This window comes from Dicentrarchus labrax, unplaced genomic scaffold (genome assembly GCF_905237075.1).
Source record: "Dicentrarchus labrax unplaced genomic scaffold, dlabrax2021, whole genome shotgun sequence".
In the NCBI taxonomy this organism is placed as follows: domain Eukaryota; kingdom Metazoa; phylum Chordata; class Actinopteri; family Moronidae; genus Dicentrarchus; species Dicentrarchus labrax.
The window spans coordinates 9,516,244-9,532,771 of NW_026136707.1; the positions used below are offsets into that span (position 1 = coordinate 9,516,244).

General features: G+C 44.3%; 2 protein-coding genes across 3 annotated transcripts; both read left to right on the forward strand.

Annotated features, from left to right (window-relative positions):
- The first annotated feature begins 353 nt into the window (after positions 1 to 353).
- Positions 354 to 8,202, forward strand: si:ch211-154o6.3 (uncharacterized protein LOC563854 homolog). Its single transcript, XM_051406081.1, has 13 exons — positions 354 to 658; positions 2,905 to 3,023; positions 3,461 to 3,681; positions 4,018 to 4,141; positions 4,371 to 4,492; positions 5,064 to 5,150; positions 5,335 to 5,424; positions 5,766 to 5,854; positions 6,539 to 6,761; positions 6,884 to 7,006; positions 7,156 to 7,321; positions 7,535 to 7,620; positions 7,846 to 8,202. The coding sequence occupies exons 1-13, from the start codon at positions 569 to 571 to the stop codon at positions 7,944 to 7,946; spliced, it is 1,641 nt and encodes a 546-aa protein (XP_051262041.1). The 5' UTR covers positions 354 to 568; the 3' UTR covers positions 7,947 to 8,202.
- An 84-nt stretch (positions 8,203 to 8,286) lies between these two features.
- pianp (PILR alpha associated neural protein) lies at positions 8,287 to 16,051 on the forward strand. 2 transcript variants are annotated; one of them, XM_051406188.1, is made up of 6 exons: positions 8,287 to 8,749; positions 9,265 to 9,321; positions 9,522 to 9,940; positions 10,340 to 10,418; positions 13,696 to 13,842; positions 14,505 to 16,051. In XM_051406188.1, the coding sequence occupies exons 2-6, from the start codon at positions 9,311 to 9,313 to the stop codon at positions 14,524 to 14,526; spliced, it is 678 nt and encodes a 225-aa protein (XP_051262148.1). In that variant the 5' UTR covers positions 8,287 to 8,749; positions 9,265 to 9,310; the 3' UTR covers positions 14,527 to 16,051. The 2 variants fall into 2 exon arrangements, with proteins under 2 accessions (XP_051262148.1, XP_051262146.1); XM_051406186.1 differs by lacking the exon at positions 8,287 to 8,749 and having other exon boundaries at positions 8,756 to 9,321.
- The last annotated feature ends 477 nt before the right edge of the window (positions 16,052 to 16,528 follow it).

The window sequence follows — 16,528 nt, forward strand, 5'->3', positions numbered from 1 at the left end:
TAATTTCCCCCTGGGATTATTAAAGTATTTCTGATTCTGATTAGTTTTGGTTTTGTTTCTGTTTGTTTTCTTATCTCATTTACGACTCGGAAGTCGAAAAAACGAGCCGAAGACACAGCTCTTGAACGCCGCACAGCCTTACCGACCTCCAATTGACAAAGTGACTTTTAGTCAGTTTGACTTTTGTTGACTAAATTAACTGTACACAACTTGTAAAATCCAAAACAATAACATCTGCTTAAATTACTATCGGTAAAGACACTGTGAATGTAAAATTATACTAATCGTTAACAGTTTTTGTTATTAAGGAAATGCTTTCAGGGTCCACATGATGTCGCTGTAAGGACAATTATACACGTTTAGCGTTTCGTCAACATCCGGCGACACGTCTCCTCAACACACCGCCGAGCCTGAGTCCGATACATCTTTATTTATTTAGAGTTTTCATTAAAAGGCGATGTTGTATCTTTGAGTCGCTGGGACCAGCTGAGAGTCAGTCGTGTGCGGGGCTTTAAAAGTGTGGTCAGGGGGTTTGGACTGGGCGCTTTAGACAAGCCCAGAGCTTCAAATGGGGGAGGTGAGGAAGCTGCAGAAGAAGTTGAGACAGATTGAGAATCTGGAAATAAAAATCAGTCTTACCCCTGAGGAGAGATTCAAGGTACCGAAACACTTCATCTGCATGCCCCCCCCTCCATATTAGTGTGATCTGTGTGTAACCTGTGTGACTTTGGTAAATCCTGAATAGATTTCCCTCAGGTGTAACAACAGGTCATGACTGCAACTCAAGACTTCTCTACAGCTCAGACACAGATTTAGTCTTAATTAAAAACATCTGTATTACAGTATATCAGCTTGGACACATAGTAGCCGAGCTCACATGGTTAAATAAAGGTGTTTTAATTATGTATGAATGCTACAAAGTTATGAGGTGAGTCCTCATTAATTAGGAATAACAGTGTTGATATTACAGAGACGAAAATATGTGAATAACATGAATTAATGATTATGGTGGAATGAATAATTTGAGCTTTAGCCTCAGGAATTTGGGAGATCAGAAGCTTACACTTTGAGCAGAGAGCTTCAGGATGTTAAAGGGCAGAATCTCAAGCTTATAAGTTATGGCCATGCCCTTCAACAGTGTAGTTTATTTACTGAGCTGCCCTTACATCCCCTAATTGGAAACAGGAAAATAAATGTCCCACACATCTACAGCTGAAGATCATTTGGTTGTTATGGTGAAGGTTTCTGGTAGGCTACCAGTAGTACTCATGTATACTATTAATGGGCAGTACCTATAATTAATCTCTGTGAATAAGTTGCATTTCCTTTGTCTGGATTTATAGTGTTTATGAAATAGTCTACATCTAACCAGATAATGATTGTAAAACAAGAATAAAAATCCCTATAAAGTAATAATTCATTGTAAATAAAGTGTATTATCTCCTTGATAAAGTAACATAGAGGATGACTTCACATTTTGGGGAACAAAGTTAATGGATTTAAGACTTTTAAAAGTGTATTGTATTTCCTTTAAATTGGGAACTAAAAAGCAGTGGTGGAATATAATATAAATAAAGTATTACTGACAACTACTGTCCTTAAGTACAATTTGCAGTGGTTGTAGTACATTTGGGTGTTTCCAGTTTATGCTTCTTCTACATTTTAAAGGGTCATGTTTTACTGTTTACTCCACTACATTTATCTGACAGTCGTTACTTGTTAATTTTCAGATGAAAGTTGTACATAGAAAAGTATATTATATATATATATATATATATATATATATATATATATAAATAGAATATTACGTAGTGTTACAGATTCAACTATACAACAACAGTGTAGAATATCTTTACTATAATTAGCTCAAACCACTAACAAAATGAAAATGCTGTTTACACAGTTATGATAAATAATGATAATTCAATAATAGAGGTTGACCGATATTTAGAGAGCAGGGCAGCTGATGGCCGATAGGAAGAAAAGTCATGTTTGATTTTATTCTATTCTTTAGGAAATTCTGCAGATAGTGCAGGACTCAAAACTGTCCATTGGCTTTGTGAGTGCAGACATCAGTCAATCGTAGATAATCATCACTATTCAATAATATACAAACAGGAATTATTCTGCTGCCCAAAGCGTAGTTTTACTTCAATATTTTTTAAATTAAATAATAATAGTGAACAATGCAGTGTATAACAGTCCCCAATTTCCTACTGCACTATTTTTGCAAAAATATGATGTTTAGAGGTTAAATTATATTTGGCACTAATAACACTTTTAAGAGTATTTTTACATTGAGGTATTGTTACTTTTACTTAAGTAAAATATAAAAATACTTCACACCACTGCCCACAAGAGATTTTTTTCCTATGGTCAAAATCAAAGTAGCAGATATTCTGACTTGCAGTCTCTAGTAAGGATCAAGGTTGATCCTACATTTCCCACAATGCTACCACACCCTGTCTTTGTCTTACCCTTCCTGCCTACAAATTGTGCTAATATTTTCAAACCTTATGTCCCAAGTTTCTGTAAAAAAATTGTAGTATCCAATACCAAACCGAGATAACCCGGAGGAGATCACTATTGTATCATCAAATGTCAAACTTCACAAAGCTCCATCAGAGCCACAAAGTACATCATGTAAGTGTTTTCACAATAAATGTAATAGATATTGGGTGGAGTGCTGCTTTAACACAGGAAACCGCCTTAATATCAAATTGACATGCTGAAATCCGTCATTCATGCATGTTTCATAACTCACAATCAGACAGCAGTACGACGTACGTAGCCAGTTGCAGTGTGATAAATCAAGACAGGCTGAGTATGTTGGTTGTGCATATAAACAACTTGTGGATTTAGCAGCTTGGTTTACAACCAATCTCGTGCCTTCTTCTCTCTCAGATCTCCAGGAAGGCGGAGCTGCGTTCCAGATTGGCTGCGCTTCAGCTGCAGCTTTCTGGCCCGCAGCAAACTCTGGGGATTGTGGGAGACGGAAAAAAGGAGAAGATGAAAAGACAAGTGTAAGGAAGTGAGGGAGAGGTACCAGCAAGGGGGGGCAGATGGAGAGAAGCATAATTCTTCAAAAGCAACAACATTCACTTTGAAGCCTTTGATCTTTTTTGTATGTCTATCTGAACACACTGGAGGTCAAATACTGTCACGCTTGAAGAAAATAGGAACTTTCTACTGTTCATAATGTGTCATGTAAACATCATTCAGGGATGCCGTCCTCCCTATTAAAGCCCCTCAGGAAATCACCATGTGGATATTAACATCAAACTGAATGAGACGCACATATTCTTTCCAATACGCAGACTAGGAGCTCATTATTAAAAAGTACTTTTGTTTGTGTGGGACTTAAAGATCCTCTACAGGTATGCTCCCTGCCAGAGAGGATGCTGTGTGCAGTTTTGCATCTTGATTATTCATTCAGCTCTTGCTTTCTGCACTGGCACAGAGAGGATGCCCCTGAGGCCCTTCCATCACAAACGCCTCCAGCCTCCAAGATCCTTAAGGGAGAAGAGAAGTCCAAAGCTCAAGCAACGCCAGTACCGGCTGCCAGGCAGAGGGAGACGGGAGGGGGAGCTGAGATAGGCAGACAGCGGGAAAGGACAGAGCCGGCCAGAGTGTCAGATCACTGCCGGGACACTCACAACGAGCAGCAACTGCGACAGGAAGGTGGGTTAATTAAGAAATGTGGCTGAAGAGATTGTTATTACAGTTTATCGCAGACAGTTAAAAGCACAATGCAGCGGCCTAATGTGCGATTAACATCTAAAATCAGATTATACGTGTATGCCCAGAGGAATCCGAACAAGCTCATGTGGCTGCCAGTATTAAAACCAACAGGCTGCATTTGCATCCCTGAAGACAGGACCCACGTTTTGCATCCTTGGAGCTAAATTAGCCTCCGTCTTTGCATTGGCAGACTACTACGTATTTAAGAGCTGTGATTGACATGCTGGGGTGCTGATGAGGCAACATTGCTAATTGCAGAAATTATTTCTTTTACAGAAGCTGAATTTACATCCCTCAAATCGTCTTGGGAGAAGGCAAAGTTTCGCTTGAGGCTGTTGGAGGGTCACAATGACATAATCACCTGTGTGGTTGCCGTTGACAACCTGGTGGTTTCTGGAAGGTAAAGCAGGGAAGAAGCCTCAATTTGCATAATGGATGTGGAAAGTGAACATTTCACCTGATTTATCACTTAATATGCTCCCGCTCTCTCCCTCGCTGTCTGACATGTATTTGTTTTTCTTCCTCCGCCCCTGATCTCTCGGCGCAAACGCCTTTTAACTTTGCTTGTTTTTAGCCGCCTTCTCACACTTACTATAACTCCCTCTCTGATCCTCTCTTTCTCCTCTAAGCCGAGACACGACAGTGAAGGTGTGGCACGTTCCCACGGCAACGGAGCACAAGAACCTGGGGGGTCACACCGGTGGGGTCACCTGTCTGTCTGCTCCTCCCCCTGAGTACTGCAAGAGGCTCGGTGACGATACACACACACACACACACACACACACACACACACACACACACATCCTTACATGTGGGCCGAGTACAGCTGAGTAATGCCTGTGTCCTGCGGTCTGGTAATTATAGGAGCAGTTCATCAGATCAACCCCAGTGAGAGATAACCTCAGTAGACACTTTAGAGAGTTCACTGTCTGTCTGAAGCAGGCAGCCTTCCATCACTTGAACTCCGACAGCCTCTCCGGCTTTCCTCCTACTCTCCCTCCCCCACCTGCTTCTCCAACTTAAAATACCAAGTCGAGAAGTGTAGTGCATAAATGATGCAGCTCATTCGAACCATAGCTACACTGTGTTCATGGCTAATTATTTTTTCTTTTTTTTTAAAACCATATTCTCCATTTGCCTCATTCTCGCAATCTGTCTCTTTTTTTCATTTTGTACGTCATCACTTATTTACAGCTTTCTCCCAGCTTAATCTTTTTGTCCTCCTCTCTCCCTCTCTCTCCCTCTCGTTTTCTGATCCCTGTTCCTTCCTCCTCCTCGTCCGTCCCCTCCTGCTCTTTTGTCTGTGTTTGCCCTCTCCCCAGCCTGGTCCCTGTCTTTGTCCGACAAGGAGAGGTTTATTTTGAGTGGCTCTGCAGACTGCTACGTGAAGATCTGGGCCCTGAGCATCGGTACGCTTAACCACACAAACATGCACACAGAGATATATACATATATTACGTTAGCTTTAATATAAGGTAGCCTCGGGGCTCTGTCTGAGAAAAGTGTGCATGCGTGCATCGTAATCAATGTATTCCTGTGTGACTGGTGGTCTGTGTCCTGTCAATTAAATTAGTATTTTCCCGTTACCTCCAGGGCAGTGTGTTAAGTCCATCTACACATTCAACGCTGTGACTGCACTCTGCTTTGTGCCAGAAGAAGATGGCTACATCATCACTGGGTCAGGTGTGTTTTTGTGTGGAGAGCAGGTGCATGTGGAATAAGTAAGAGTAGTGACACAGTGAACAGAATAATTGGAGTGAGATCACATCGTATTTGTATCTTGTATCTACCTCTGTACATGTAGGTTTTTTGGGATATGCGTATATGTCTTTACTAATATGTAGGCACAGTGGCATCATCTGCCAGTGAGTTAGAGTGTGTATCACAGGGCTATTGGGCTGAATCAGAGAGATGGAGGCACACAGATTAGGCAGTCAGGCTCAGGTGGGTTGACCGTGACCAACAGTAATGACTGCCAGACGCCTGTCAGCACATGTTAACCTCACTCTCTGTCACCCCTACAGACGGGGGGAAAGTTCAAGCCTGGAGCTGGCACACTTTCGAAAACTGCCAGTCAATCAACGCTCACCAGGAAGCAGTCACCTCTGTCCAGGTGGGTAGGTCACTCACCTGCTGGCCACTGATATGCTGTCCGCGCTGAGGATGCTCAAGCTGTTTTTTTCATGTTCAGCCCATTTTTAAGAACACCCTGGCTGACACAAAAAACACACTAATGTTTCTTACTCTCTAGAAGCTGTCTAAAGTAGTTTCTCTATTCTTGATTATTAATTTGTGAAAAAGCCTCTCCTCAGAAAATCATACAGCTACATTTCTTCACTGTTATCCTCACTTGCGTTTTCCTTGTTTATTGCTTTCAAATGAAAATCAAAGATATTTGTTGAGATGTAAGCTGTGGAGCTCAGCCAATTTTAGAGAGCATACTGTACATATTTGGAGCAAAAAGGCTTTTTATGGATATCGAAATCCAAAGCTGCATATGCACATTTTTTCAATTTGCAATCATCAAAATATGCCTAAAGCATTAAAGCGTAGCGCATCATTGTCATCCTCTTTGTTGTTTATCATGCAAAGCGCACAATCCATTTATAACCAACAGCGGCACAGAAATGTACATTTTGAAACTGTTCACACACTTCTTTTCCATTTACGCAAACATACATACACACGATCTCCAGCTTTCTGTGTATCTATCTATCTCTCTCTCACACACACACACACACACACTGGGTAAAGACTCAGATCACCATGACAACCACGTCTCTTGTGCCCTCCACAGTCTCAGGGTCCGCTGGTGTTCAGCGGCTCGGCCGAGGGAGGGGTGTCTGTGTGGGAGAACCGATGTTCGGATCGAGACCCTCTGAAGCTGCTACACCACTGGAGCGACCAGGTGACGGGCTGCGGAGGGGGCCCAGGCGGGCGTCTAACCCTCAGCCCGCGGGGAGACAGAGTGTTCCTGGCTTATGGTCGAGCCTGGCTCAAGATCCTGCACTGGAGGACCGGTAAAGCTCTAGAATGGGATGGGCAACATGTGTGTCAGATAGAGAGTGAAAGATTTAAAAAGGAAGGCAATGTAGGGGCATCTGCATAATCCTTCCACCTAACATCTGTCCAATTATCACAGGAACGATGTCCAGACTGACCAATCACAGCAGCATCACCGGGGTAACAGATTGCGCTCACCAGACAGGAGGCCTCCTAATTGGCTCCTGCTATGATCTGGCGAATGGAGAGAGCTCGCTAAATTGTGAGTCGAAGAGTAAACCATGTGCAACCATAAGTTACTCGCTCCACTCTGAGAGGGTGAAAGCATTGTAAAGACTTAAGACAAAATCGAAACCACTTTGTTTTCCTCTGTTGACCTCCGCTCCCTTTATCTCCCTCTCCTCCCTCTAGTATTCTGTCTGCCTCAGTGTCGGTACCTGGCCTCTCTGACCTGGGCCGATGCGCCCAGAATCCTCTGCTTTGCAGCATGGACCACAGGGAGCGGAGACCACCGGTGGGTCACTGGAGGTCGCGACCTCATCGTATGGGAGCAGCTCCCCAGTTCTGGGAAGCAGAGGTGGGGCAATGCATGACAACACTACTCAGCTAAGAAGATTTTAATCTAAACTGCTCAATTATATTTCTTATTTCCATATTTCTTCCAAGGTCACCTGCATTGATAATCCTAAAGCTATACTAGGATTTATAATGTGCTAATGGTTTAACTGATTCTTACAAACACTTTTAGCGATATTAGATGTTTAATAAATTGCAGGTATAAATGTTACAGGGGTGACGTCACAGTAAAGAGAGACAGTCGATTAGAGTCCTGCTTACTGGAGTCCGAGGGGGACACAGAAGATGATGAGACTGATGGTACAGACACACACGCACACGCACACGCACACACACACACACACACACACACACACACACACACACACACACACACACACACACCGCAATTTCACACCTTTTCATGTCTTCATTTACTGACGCACCCGCTTAATGAGTAACCATGGAATTGCAGATTTCACTATCAAGTTAATTTTAGATGATGCACGTCGTGATGAATCCTTCTGACCTCCTTGTCAAATTTAGATTGTGAGGATGATGATGACAACGATGAAGCAGGAGACAGCCGGTGTGATGGTGCGGAGGATGCAGGGTCCAGCTCGTGGCTGCGTTGCGTTCTCCAGTGAGTGCCGGTTTTCTCACGCTGAGGACACCACGGCCTGCAGCCATGAAGAGGAAATGAGAGTGAGGGAGCGTAGTGACAGCGAAGGAGGGTGCAGGGGAGTGAAGTGTGACAGACTGAGTGTCAGTGTCGGAGGGGGAGCATATGGATGGAGAAAGCGAGTGTGTGTGTGTATGTGTGAGTGGTAGGCAGATTGTTTTCTATGTAAATATTATTTCCATACACAATAAAGCTGTCACAATGTGACTCTCACCTCCAAATTTGCATCTCTTGTTGTCTTTTTTCTCTTTCAATTTGACCCTCTCTTCTTCAGACACCAGTTCATTGCCCTGCTCTGCCTGTGTAAATGAATTTAAATAAAATTTTATTCCATCTTTATTCCCCTCATTTCTTCCTTCCTCCTCCTCTTTGCTGTCTGTATTTCTGTCTCTTTCTCTCTGGGGTGTCCTTGCTGTTTTTGTAAACATAATTGAAGAGTTTTTAAATTTTTTTTTAAAACCTTCCGCCTCTAAAATGAGCTTATTAATGTCGTCCTCAGTATCATTTCTGTTTGCCTGTCAAATTCATTTATTTTCCTTTGCGTCCATTTAATTGAACCCGTTTAAAAAAACACATAATTAGCATTTAAATCTCTTTCCTACAGTCTCTTGCCCTCCCTACATTGCTCTCTCTCTCCCCTCTCTTACTCTAGCAGACTCTACATGTCTCAGTCGCTACGGCAACCGATGCTTTTTTTTCTCACTTGCTCTCTGTATCTCCCCCTTTCTCTCGGTCTCCCTCTCTCATTCCCTCTCTCCACTGCCAGAGGTAGGCATGATAACTGATATGTGTCGGAGCGTGTGTGTGTCTGTGTCTGTCTCCCAGTGTGCTCGTGTGTCTCTAAGTGACATTTCTGTGGCATTTAGTCAGCAGTTGTGGATAGGAAGTTACCGCTCTCTGCTCAAAGTGCCATATAGAGTATTGGCTTCATGCATGACGCCTCTAATGATGATTAATGTGCTGTGCTCAGGTGTGTGCACTGTAAATGTGTGTGAGAGACAGGCAGTGAGTGTGTACTTCTGGGTGTTTTTGAATGCAGATGTGGGTTCTGTATAGACATGTGGCGCATAATTGACCGTTAAATTTAAAATCCCAGGGGAGTCTGTATGTTCTTTTTGAAAAAAAGTGACAGGGTTGGCTTTCTGCCAGGGCTCTTGCTGGTGTCTGTGTTTACATGGTTTTTATCTGGCAACATAAAAGAAAGAAGAAAAAAGAAAAGCTGGACCCTCCCCCTTTCTCTCCCTCTCTCTATCTCTCTCTTGCCCCTCTGTCCTATCTTACAGAGAGAGATGATCGGAGGAGCGGAGTCTCAGTGAACAGAGCGAAGCGATGGAGAGATGGTAAGATGGATAGTATCTAAGGTGAAAGAGGGATGTATGGCGTGCAGATGCATAAAATGTCATTCTGAGTGATGGCTGGCAGGGGAATCAATGTCTGAGCTGATGAGGTCGTGCAGGGCGCCTGTTGACAATACATTTTCTCAGATAACTTCTCTGTCACTCCACCACTTCTCATTCTTTCTCCTCCACTTCTCTTCCAGCTCCATCTCTCCTGTCGCACGACTGACTGCCCTCCGCTGCCTCATTTCCCTCCTCCTGGTTGCTCTGGTGACACAGCCCTACACCTGTAACCGTGACGACAGCGAAGGCGAGGAGCAGGTGGACGCCCTGTCTGTCCAGCTGTCCGTTAGGGCCCAGGTCACACCCACCCCTCTGTGGGCTGTGGTCTGGGGTCCCACGCAGCCTCTGGAGGATGAGACCTACCACTTCCTCTCCAGCCAGGAAACCGACCCCCTGCACCAGCATGGGAACCAGCATGAGGCCAGCACCACCACGTCCGAGGACTGGCCTTATCCTGCTGCAAGCGTGCATCCCCAAGAGGAGGCACCACTGGAGTCTAGGGACAAGGAGGGAGTGGAGGATGGAGGAACGGAGGCGGAGGAGACGGAGCCTGAGGAAGGTGGGCATCAGGAGATGCACATGAAGGATTTCTAAATAAAGGTGGCCACGAGCCAAGTCCATGTGAACACACACACACATGCCACAAGTCCTCCAGGGAATTAGCTGTCACCAGGGTGAAGGCTGACACTGTGCGGTGTGCAACCGGCTGTGTCTGTGGCGGGGAATGCCTAATAAAGTTCTCATCACTCACAGGGAGGAATTGGCCGCTGTCAAATTGCAAGATACTGAGAAGACGTCATCGGATTAGTGTTATAGTTGGAGGCCAGCGTCTAGCACATCCAATTTCATGTTTCAGCCGGCTTCATTGATTTCTTCTTTTGTTCTGGATACAATTATATCATCATGGTCTGAGATTAGTAACTGCATGAGCATGTGTGTATGTATGTGTGTGTTACAGTGGACCCTCAGTTCTACGTCACCGTGACCATCTCCTCGCTGCTCATCTTGACAGCAGTCGTCATTACAGCCAAACTCTGGTAGGAACCGAAACTTTCTCCTCCAAAATCTTGTGTGTGTGTGTGTGTGTGTGTGTGTGTGTGTGTGTGTGTGTGTGTGTGTGTGTTCTTGGCCACATAAATGCAAAGTCAACATTGTTGAATAAGAGTGAATGATCAGCAAACTTTCCTTGTATGAACAGGAGGGTACTACTGGGAGGGGTTTTTAAGGTAAAAGTTGTGAAAATAGCCAGGTGCAGAGCAGTGTGAGATGCCGCCCTTAATATGGCGTCATTTTGGATTTCTGTATTGGACTCTTTAAGACAGAGAGGGTTAAATGAGGTGCTTGGACTGAAACCATTTGTAGACCTCCTGCATTACATTTGTTATGATAAAAATTGATTTTTTTGAGAACAACGTGTACCTCAGTTGAAGCAGAGATGTGTTGAGATCAATTGTACATTTACTCAGAACAGAGATTCCAGATCTGGGGGCCAGGATCCCCTAAACGTTAACAAGATGACAAACAAGAAGAGAAAAGGAGAAAGAACACATTTCTGCTTAATTTTTCAGAATGCAGTGTAATATTTGCTTTTCACTGAATAATTGTAGTGCGTTGTAACATTGAAACAGTCTGATCTCCTTTTTTATTTACTTGCTTATTATTCTTAGACTTATCCAAACAGTGAAGAGGAGTTGCAGGTAGATGCATCTTAGTTTTAAGTGGTAAAATATGTTGGGAACCACTGACTTACATTAGTTGTTGTCCGTAAGTGCAAAGAGATTGGAGTATGCTGTTTTTTGAAAAATGGGACTGAAGGAGTGTAGAATTTGCTTGAATTTACTAAAAATAGGAGATGTGCCCTTTTTACCCCACTGCTGGGTCAAGATGAAAATGTATGGATTGGGCCAGATGTGTCGGGATTAATGAAGAGGCCAGATGTGTGGATTTAGTGAAGATCAGATCTTGATAGTTGCAGATGTGGTCTGCCAGTCTTATTCTGTATCTCTGTTGTCCATGACTACATAATGTGTCTATGTATCCCCCCTAAAGTGAGCACTGAGTAATTGCTTACTAATTACTTTATTAACAACACTTGTGTTCCTGAAAGTCACAGTTGGCACAGATGTGTCATTTAGTGCCATTAGAGTTGCAATGATTAAACATTCCCTATAACCATTAGGATGGGACTGGGAAGCAAAAACAGATCTGTTGCCTTACAGGCTTGAGCAGTAACGTGGTTTCACTGTTATCAATGTGCTTTAACAGCACACCGGCCATTAAACCTCTCAGAGCATGTAAACACAGGGTGGGGGTTCTGTATATGTTACGTTTTTAGGCCTCGTAGGAAGTGCTTGCTGCACACATGGCCATTAGCTGGAAATGGGGAGTCATCTATGTGATGTAGTGGAGCACTTCCACGCTTTGCTGATCAAACCAATAACACCTAGTTTATTTGACCACTGGGACGTCTCTCTCCTCTCTTCCTGCGTCTCACACTCTGCTTTTTCTTTTTTTTGTCAATCTTCCTTTTTCCCCTCACCCATTTATACTTTTACTCTCCTCCTCCTTACTGAAATTCCCTTATCTGCTCATTTTACCCACATTTCTATTGTATCATAATTTTTCATTTCATTGCCTGAATCTGTATAATTTGTTCTCCTTCACATCCCTTTTTCATACCCCCCACCCCCCCTTAATCTCTCCTTTGCTCCCACACTCCTACATTATCTCCCCTCACTCTCTCTCTAACCCTCCCTTCCTCCTCCCACTTGGGCCTCCTTCTTTGCTCTCGCCTCCCAGGGATTTTTTTTCTTTCTGCGAATACCTGTGCTCTCCCCTATTCTTTCAGGTTCTTTCGCTTACTTCCAGTTATCGTCGTTGCCTGGCTCTAACGCTGCCTGTCTTTGCACAGCTGGTGCTCCTCTTATCTCCATCACCAGTCTCCTATCTCTCCCAGCACCGCCAGTCCGGCTGCAGATCCACAGATAATCCTCCAGCTTGCTGTGAGCTGATACATGATAAACCCCCTTTTCTCTCTGTTCCTGAGACTGGCCTTCGCTGTTGTTCGGATAACATACTTCATCGGCCCCTGCCGTGGAGGGAAAGCCCACGCTCCTGGTGAATCCAAAGGGGCAGTACAAAAGTGAGATTTGTAGGGTATCAGACTAGAGACATGGCAGCAGCCCCTCTCTATAGACTGGCTCATGCTTCAGTGTCATAAATGTGTAAATAATGCCATGTGTTAGATGGAGAAAGTGCCACGGAATGAACGGGAAGGGGGTACAGATGGACTGAAATGATAGCCTATAGTGGAAATTGGCCACCGTCCAGTTCATTATGATTATAGAAGAGCAGCATATGTGCTCAGTGATTTTCCCAGCCCTAAAATCGTCAGTGTGTCGAATGTTATCAAGTGTGACGGTGTTTGTGTGTAACTGTGAGTGTATACATAGAGAGAGAGGAGCCAGCCAGAAGAGGACAGGTGTTACTAAGGGAAGATGAGGACGCAAGATGGCTTTTATGCCTGCGAGAACAGCTTTGTTGTGCCTCTAAGTATTCTTAAGAGCCTGAACCTGTGACTCTCGACTGTGTCTTCACCTTAACTCGCTGTCCTTACTGAAGTAATGGCGTCACCATTCTGCCCATTTCTTCGCCTTGTTGCATCCTCCCCACCTCACCCTCCTCTGATTCCCTCCCTCCTTCGTCCCACAGTGGCTTTCTCCTTCCCCATTTCTCGCTCTACCTCCCTCTCCCCTCTGACAGCGTTTTAATGAGTCCGATGAGTGCACTAATTCTCTCTCACAGTGGCAGTGTAATGTGTTCGCTGATGCTAAATGGCTCGGCTTTTCTTGATGCTCTCTGACTTTGTTTCTCTGTCTCTCCCCCCTCTGTCTTTTCTCTTTATTCTGCTGTTTTTCCAAATATATTTCTCTGTCTATCTCCCTTAATTTCAACCTCTCCCTCTATTACTTCTCTGTACCTCCCTCTCTCACCTTCTTTTACTCCAACTTTCTTTGTGTCTTTTCATCTCTGTTTCTATTCCTGTCCCTGTTCTTCTTTGTCACCTTCTTCCTTAATTTCCATCTTTTTCTTTTCCATCCCTCTGTCTGCAACTTTGTTTTTCCCCTTCCACCAACCCCTGTCTCCCCTTTCTTCTCCACTCTCTCTTGCCATATGCTCTCTATCCTCATCTTTTCTTTCTTCCTCTCTTCCCACACATCTCCCCCATTTTTTTGCCTCCTTCCATCTCCTCTCCTCCTTCTTTAACCTCTCTCCCTCTCTCCATATATCTGTGCCACTATCCTTCTCTCCCAGTTACGATCGCAGCTGTTCCCAGCATCCGCCCCCGCTTTCCCGTGGCGTGGCACCCCCCCTCTCCCTCGCGCTCCCTCGTTCCCTTGCTTCGGAGGACAGCCGGCAGACGCTGCACAGCACCTCCTCCTCCTTCACCGACAGGGAGAGGTAATGAGTCGCCTCACCAGCTCTGCACAGTCTGAGTGTGTGTGTGTCTAAGTCTATGAGTCTGATGTGCATCTGTGACTCTCTGTGCACCTCTGGTTTCAAGTTTGTGTGTGTGTGTGTCTGTGAAGCAGCCTTATTACCTCTTTAGTGGGGATTGTAAGGATGTACTAGGAGTATAATTGGACAGTAGGGCTGTTCTCTGTGGAGTATTCAGGGCTGGAGTGTTGGTGCTACTGTAAGATGTATCAGTGTTTTAAACTCCTTCTCCAGATGAGTCATCATGGGCCTGTGAAAAGGCGCCCAGCCACCGTCCATGAAATGATGCTTTTATTTGAGGGTATTTAAAGTTAATCTCAATCATGATAATTATAGTGCTGTACTCCAGTGCTCCCTCTCACTTCCTCCCCCCATCAGCTTTTCCTCCACCTTCCTCCTCTTCCTCCTTCTCTTCCGTCTCTTCCCCCCACCGCCCTCTCAGTCCCCTGTGATGCAGCTTTCCGTTTGTGTGTACACCACTTACCCAGCTTCAGGCCTCTCTGCTCCACTTCTCTTCCCTTTTTCCTCCCATCATCAGGGCTCCCAAGCTTCCCAAAATCCCCCTCCTCATCTTTATCTTTTTCTTTCTATCTCACTCTTCTTCTCTGTGTCTCTTGCTGTGTCAGGATCCCAGTTGTGAACCTCTGAGGTGACTGTTTTTCCATATGGTAAACATTTCTACGGGGCCTGAGGAGAAACATCAACATGACCAGAGGGTGTGCCCGCAGCTCCGTTTTATTTTCTCTGAAACTGTGAAGCGAATTCAGGGATCCCAGGTATCCAGCCATCACAAAACTCCTTGGCTCCCCTGAGGTCTAAAAAACCCAAACTCATCTCCCTGCTGCTCCCTCCTTCCTTCCGTCCTTCCTCTGTGCTCGGTGTAAATTTCTTTTATGTGGCTCTGCGTCACTGTAACCTGCTATCTGTTTTCCATCCCCTGTATGGCCCCAAGCTCTGCCAGGCTACCCAACTGCTCTGTGCTTCGACCTGCCATGACTAATTCACAAACAAGCAGTTTAACAGCCGTGCAACATCCCATTACCCCTGAAATGCCCTACCTGTGCTTCCACAACTGTTTCCAGTGATTCAGCAGCACATGTGAAGCTGTTCAGTGTTAATTCTAATCCAGCAGACTGTTCTTTCATGAAATGACACTCAAATTCAGTTCTGTGTAGCAGGCTTGCATCTGGTTTGTAAATGGTTAAAAAGCCATTCTCAGCATCTCCAAACACTGAACGGGGTATTTCACAAAGCTGTTTGGCACGGCTGTAGCCAACAGGCAATGTGTTTAACATGTCACGCTCCAAAAACTGCTGTTTATTCCCCGCTTTGGGCGCCTGAAATGCAAATAGTGTGGCTTTTTTCCTCTGCCGTGTGTAGAGGAGTCTGTTTTGTTTCAGTTTTTCCTCATGATTTGTTCTCTTAATTATCTGGCTTACATTCACCTCTTGTCGAGCCTTTGTGAGCACCCTTTGTTTCTGCTGGACTGTGTAGAGGTGTTTTAAGCATAAAGTACTTCCAGCGGTGGAGATAAAATATTCAGAACAGGGATGGATAGAAGAGGCATTCCTGTTGAAAATCAGTGATTCCCAAAGGTTTTGGATGGTGCACAACAAAGACAGATTTATGTCGTCATGGAAATGAGCATCTGTGAACTGTACGCGTGATCAAAGGACTGATGTTACCAAAACAAGGAATTTTTTTCCACCTGACAGCCAAGTATTTCAATCTGGAAAAAAAATGTACCATCATTTCCCTTCATATCATTATCAAGTCACTGTATATCAGCTGTCTTGGGTGCACCAAAGGAAAGTAGTACATCAAGGAGCATCATTTCTGTCTCTCCAATGAATCTGCATGTATAGAGTAAGAAAACCTGTGAGAGTTGCTTCAAATCTATTATTTATAAATGTCTATTTTATCTAGCAGTGAGTGATATCTTACAGAACCTTTCAAAGCCAAATGTCAGTTTGTGTTTGGCAACTTTTCTAAGCATCAGACATGAACCCCCCCACTTACACACATTTCCACTACAGACATAGTGCTGGTGGCTTCATGCGTGGCTCGTGCAATCCTCCAGATATCCAGTCTTGTGATTTTTAGTAGCATTCCTGTAGAAATGTGGTCTTTCTGTACCATGGAAGTTAAATAAAGACTCAACACTGGCGTTTTAGCTTTGTGTCTATCTGTTTATTTCTGTGCATGTTGAATGAATTCCCCTGGGAGCTGTGCGATCTGCAATGCTTTATGGGAATGACAAAGCTTACACTGTGCATTTTAATAGCTACTCCTGTATCCTAATCTTTTTCTCCCTGAAGTGAACATTTAGTCCACCGCCTTGCATTGATTTTGAACCGTGGGCTTGGCATTAAAAAGTCCTGCATGTGCCAATCATGTTTTTACCAGTGAGGAGCAGTTAAAAAGGAAGAATAACGCTGCTGCTTGTGTGTGAAGCTTTTCCTTATCTCCTCACCTCATATGGATTCCTCGCGCTTCAGAAAGATTAACAGGATGCTAAGCAAGAATTTCCTCTGTGTACAGTTTTTCAAACAAATGTCAATAAAAATCGAGGCGGCACGAGTGGAGAAATGCCATCCAAGTGTATTGAGATTCTCCAACAGTCTGCTGCACAGCTAGGGTTTCCATCTCC

Coding starts and splice junctions, on each gene's coding strand:
- pianp (XM_051406188.1), top strand. Junction 9,941..10,339: donor GGAGACGGAGCCTGAGGAAG/GTGGGCATCAGG, acceptor TGTGTGTTACAG/TGGACCCTCAGTTCTACGTC. Junction 13,843..14,504: donor TCCTTCACCGACAGGGAGAG/GTAATGAGTCGC, acceptor TTGCTGTGTCAG/GATCCCAGTTGTGAACCTCT.
- si:ch211-154o6.3 (XM_051406081.1), top strand. CDS start 569: ATGGGGGAGGTGAGGAAGCTGCAGAAGAAGTTGAGACAGATTGAGAAT. Junction 5,425..5,765: donor CTACATCATCACTGGGTCAG/GTGTGTTTTTGT, acceptor TCACCCCTACAG/ACGGGGGGAAAGTTCAAGCC. Junction 5,855..6,538: donor AAGCAGTCACCTCTGTCCAG/GTGGGTAGGTCA, acceptor TGCCCTCCACAG/TCTCAGGGTCCGCTGGTGTT.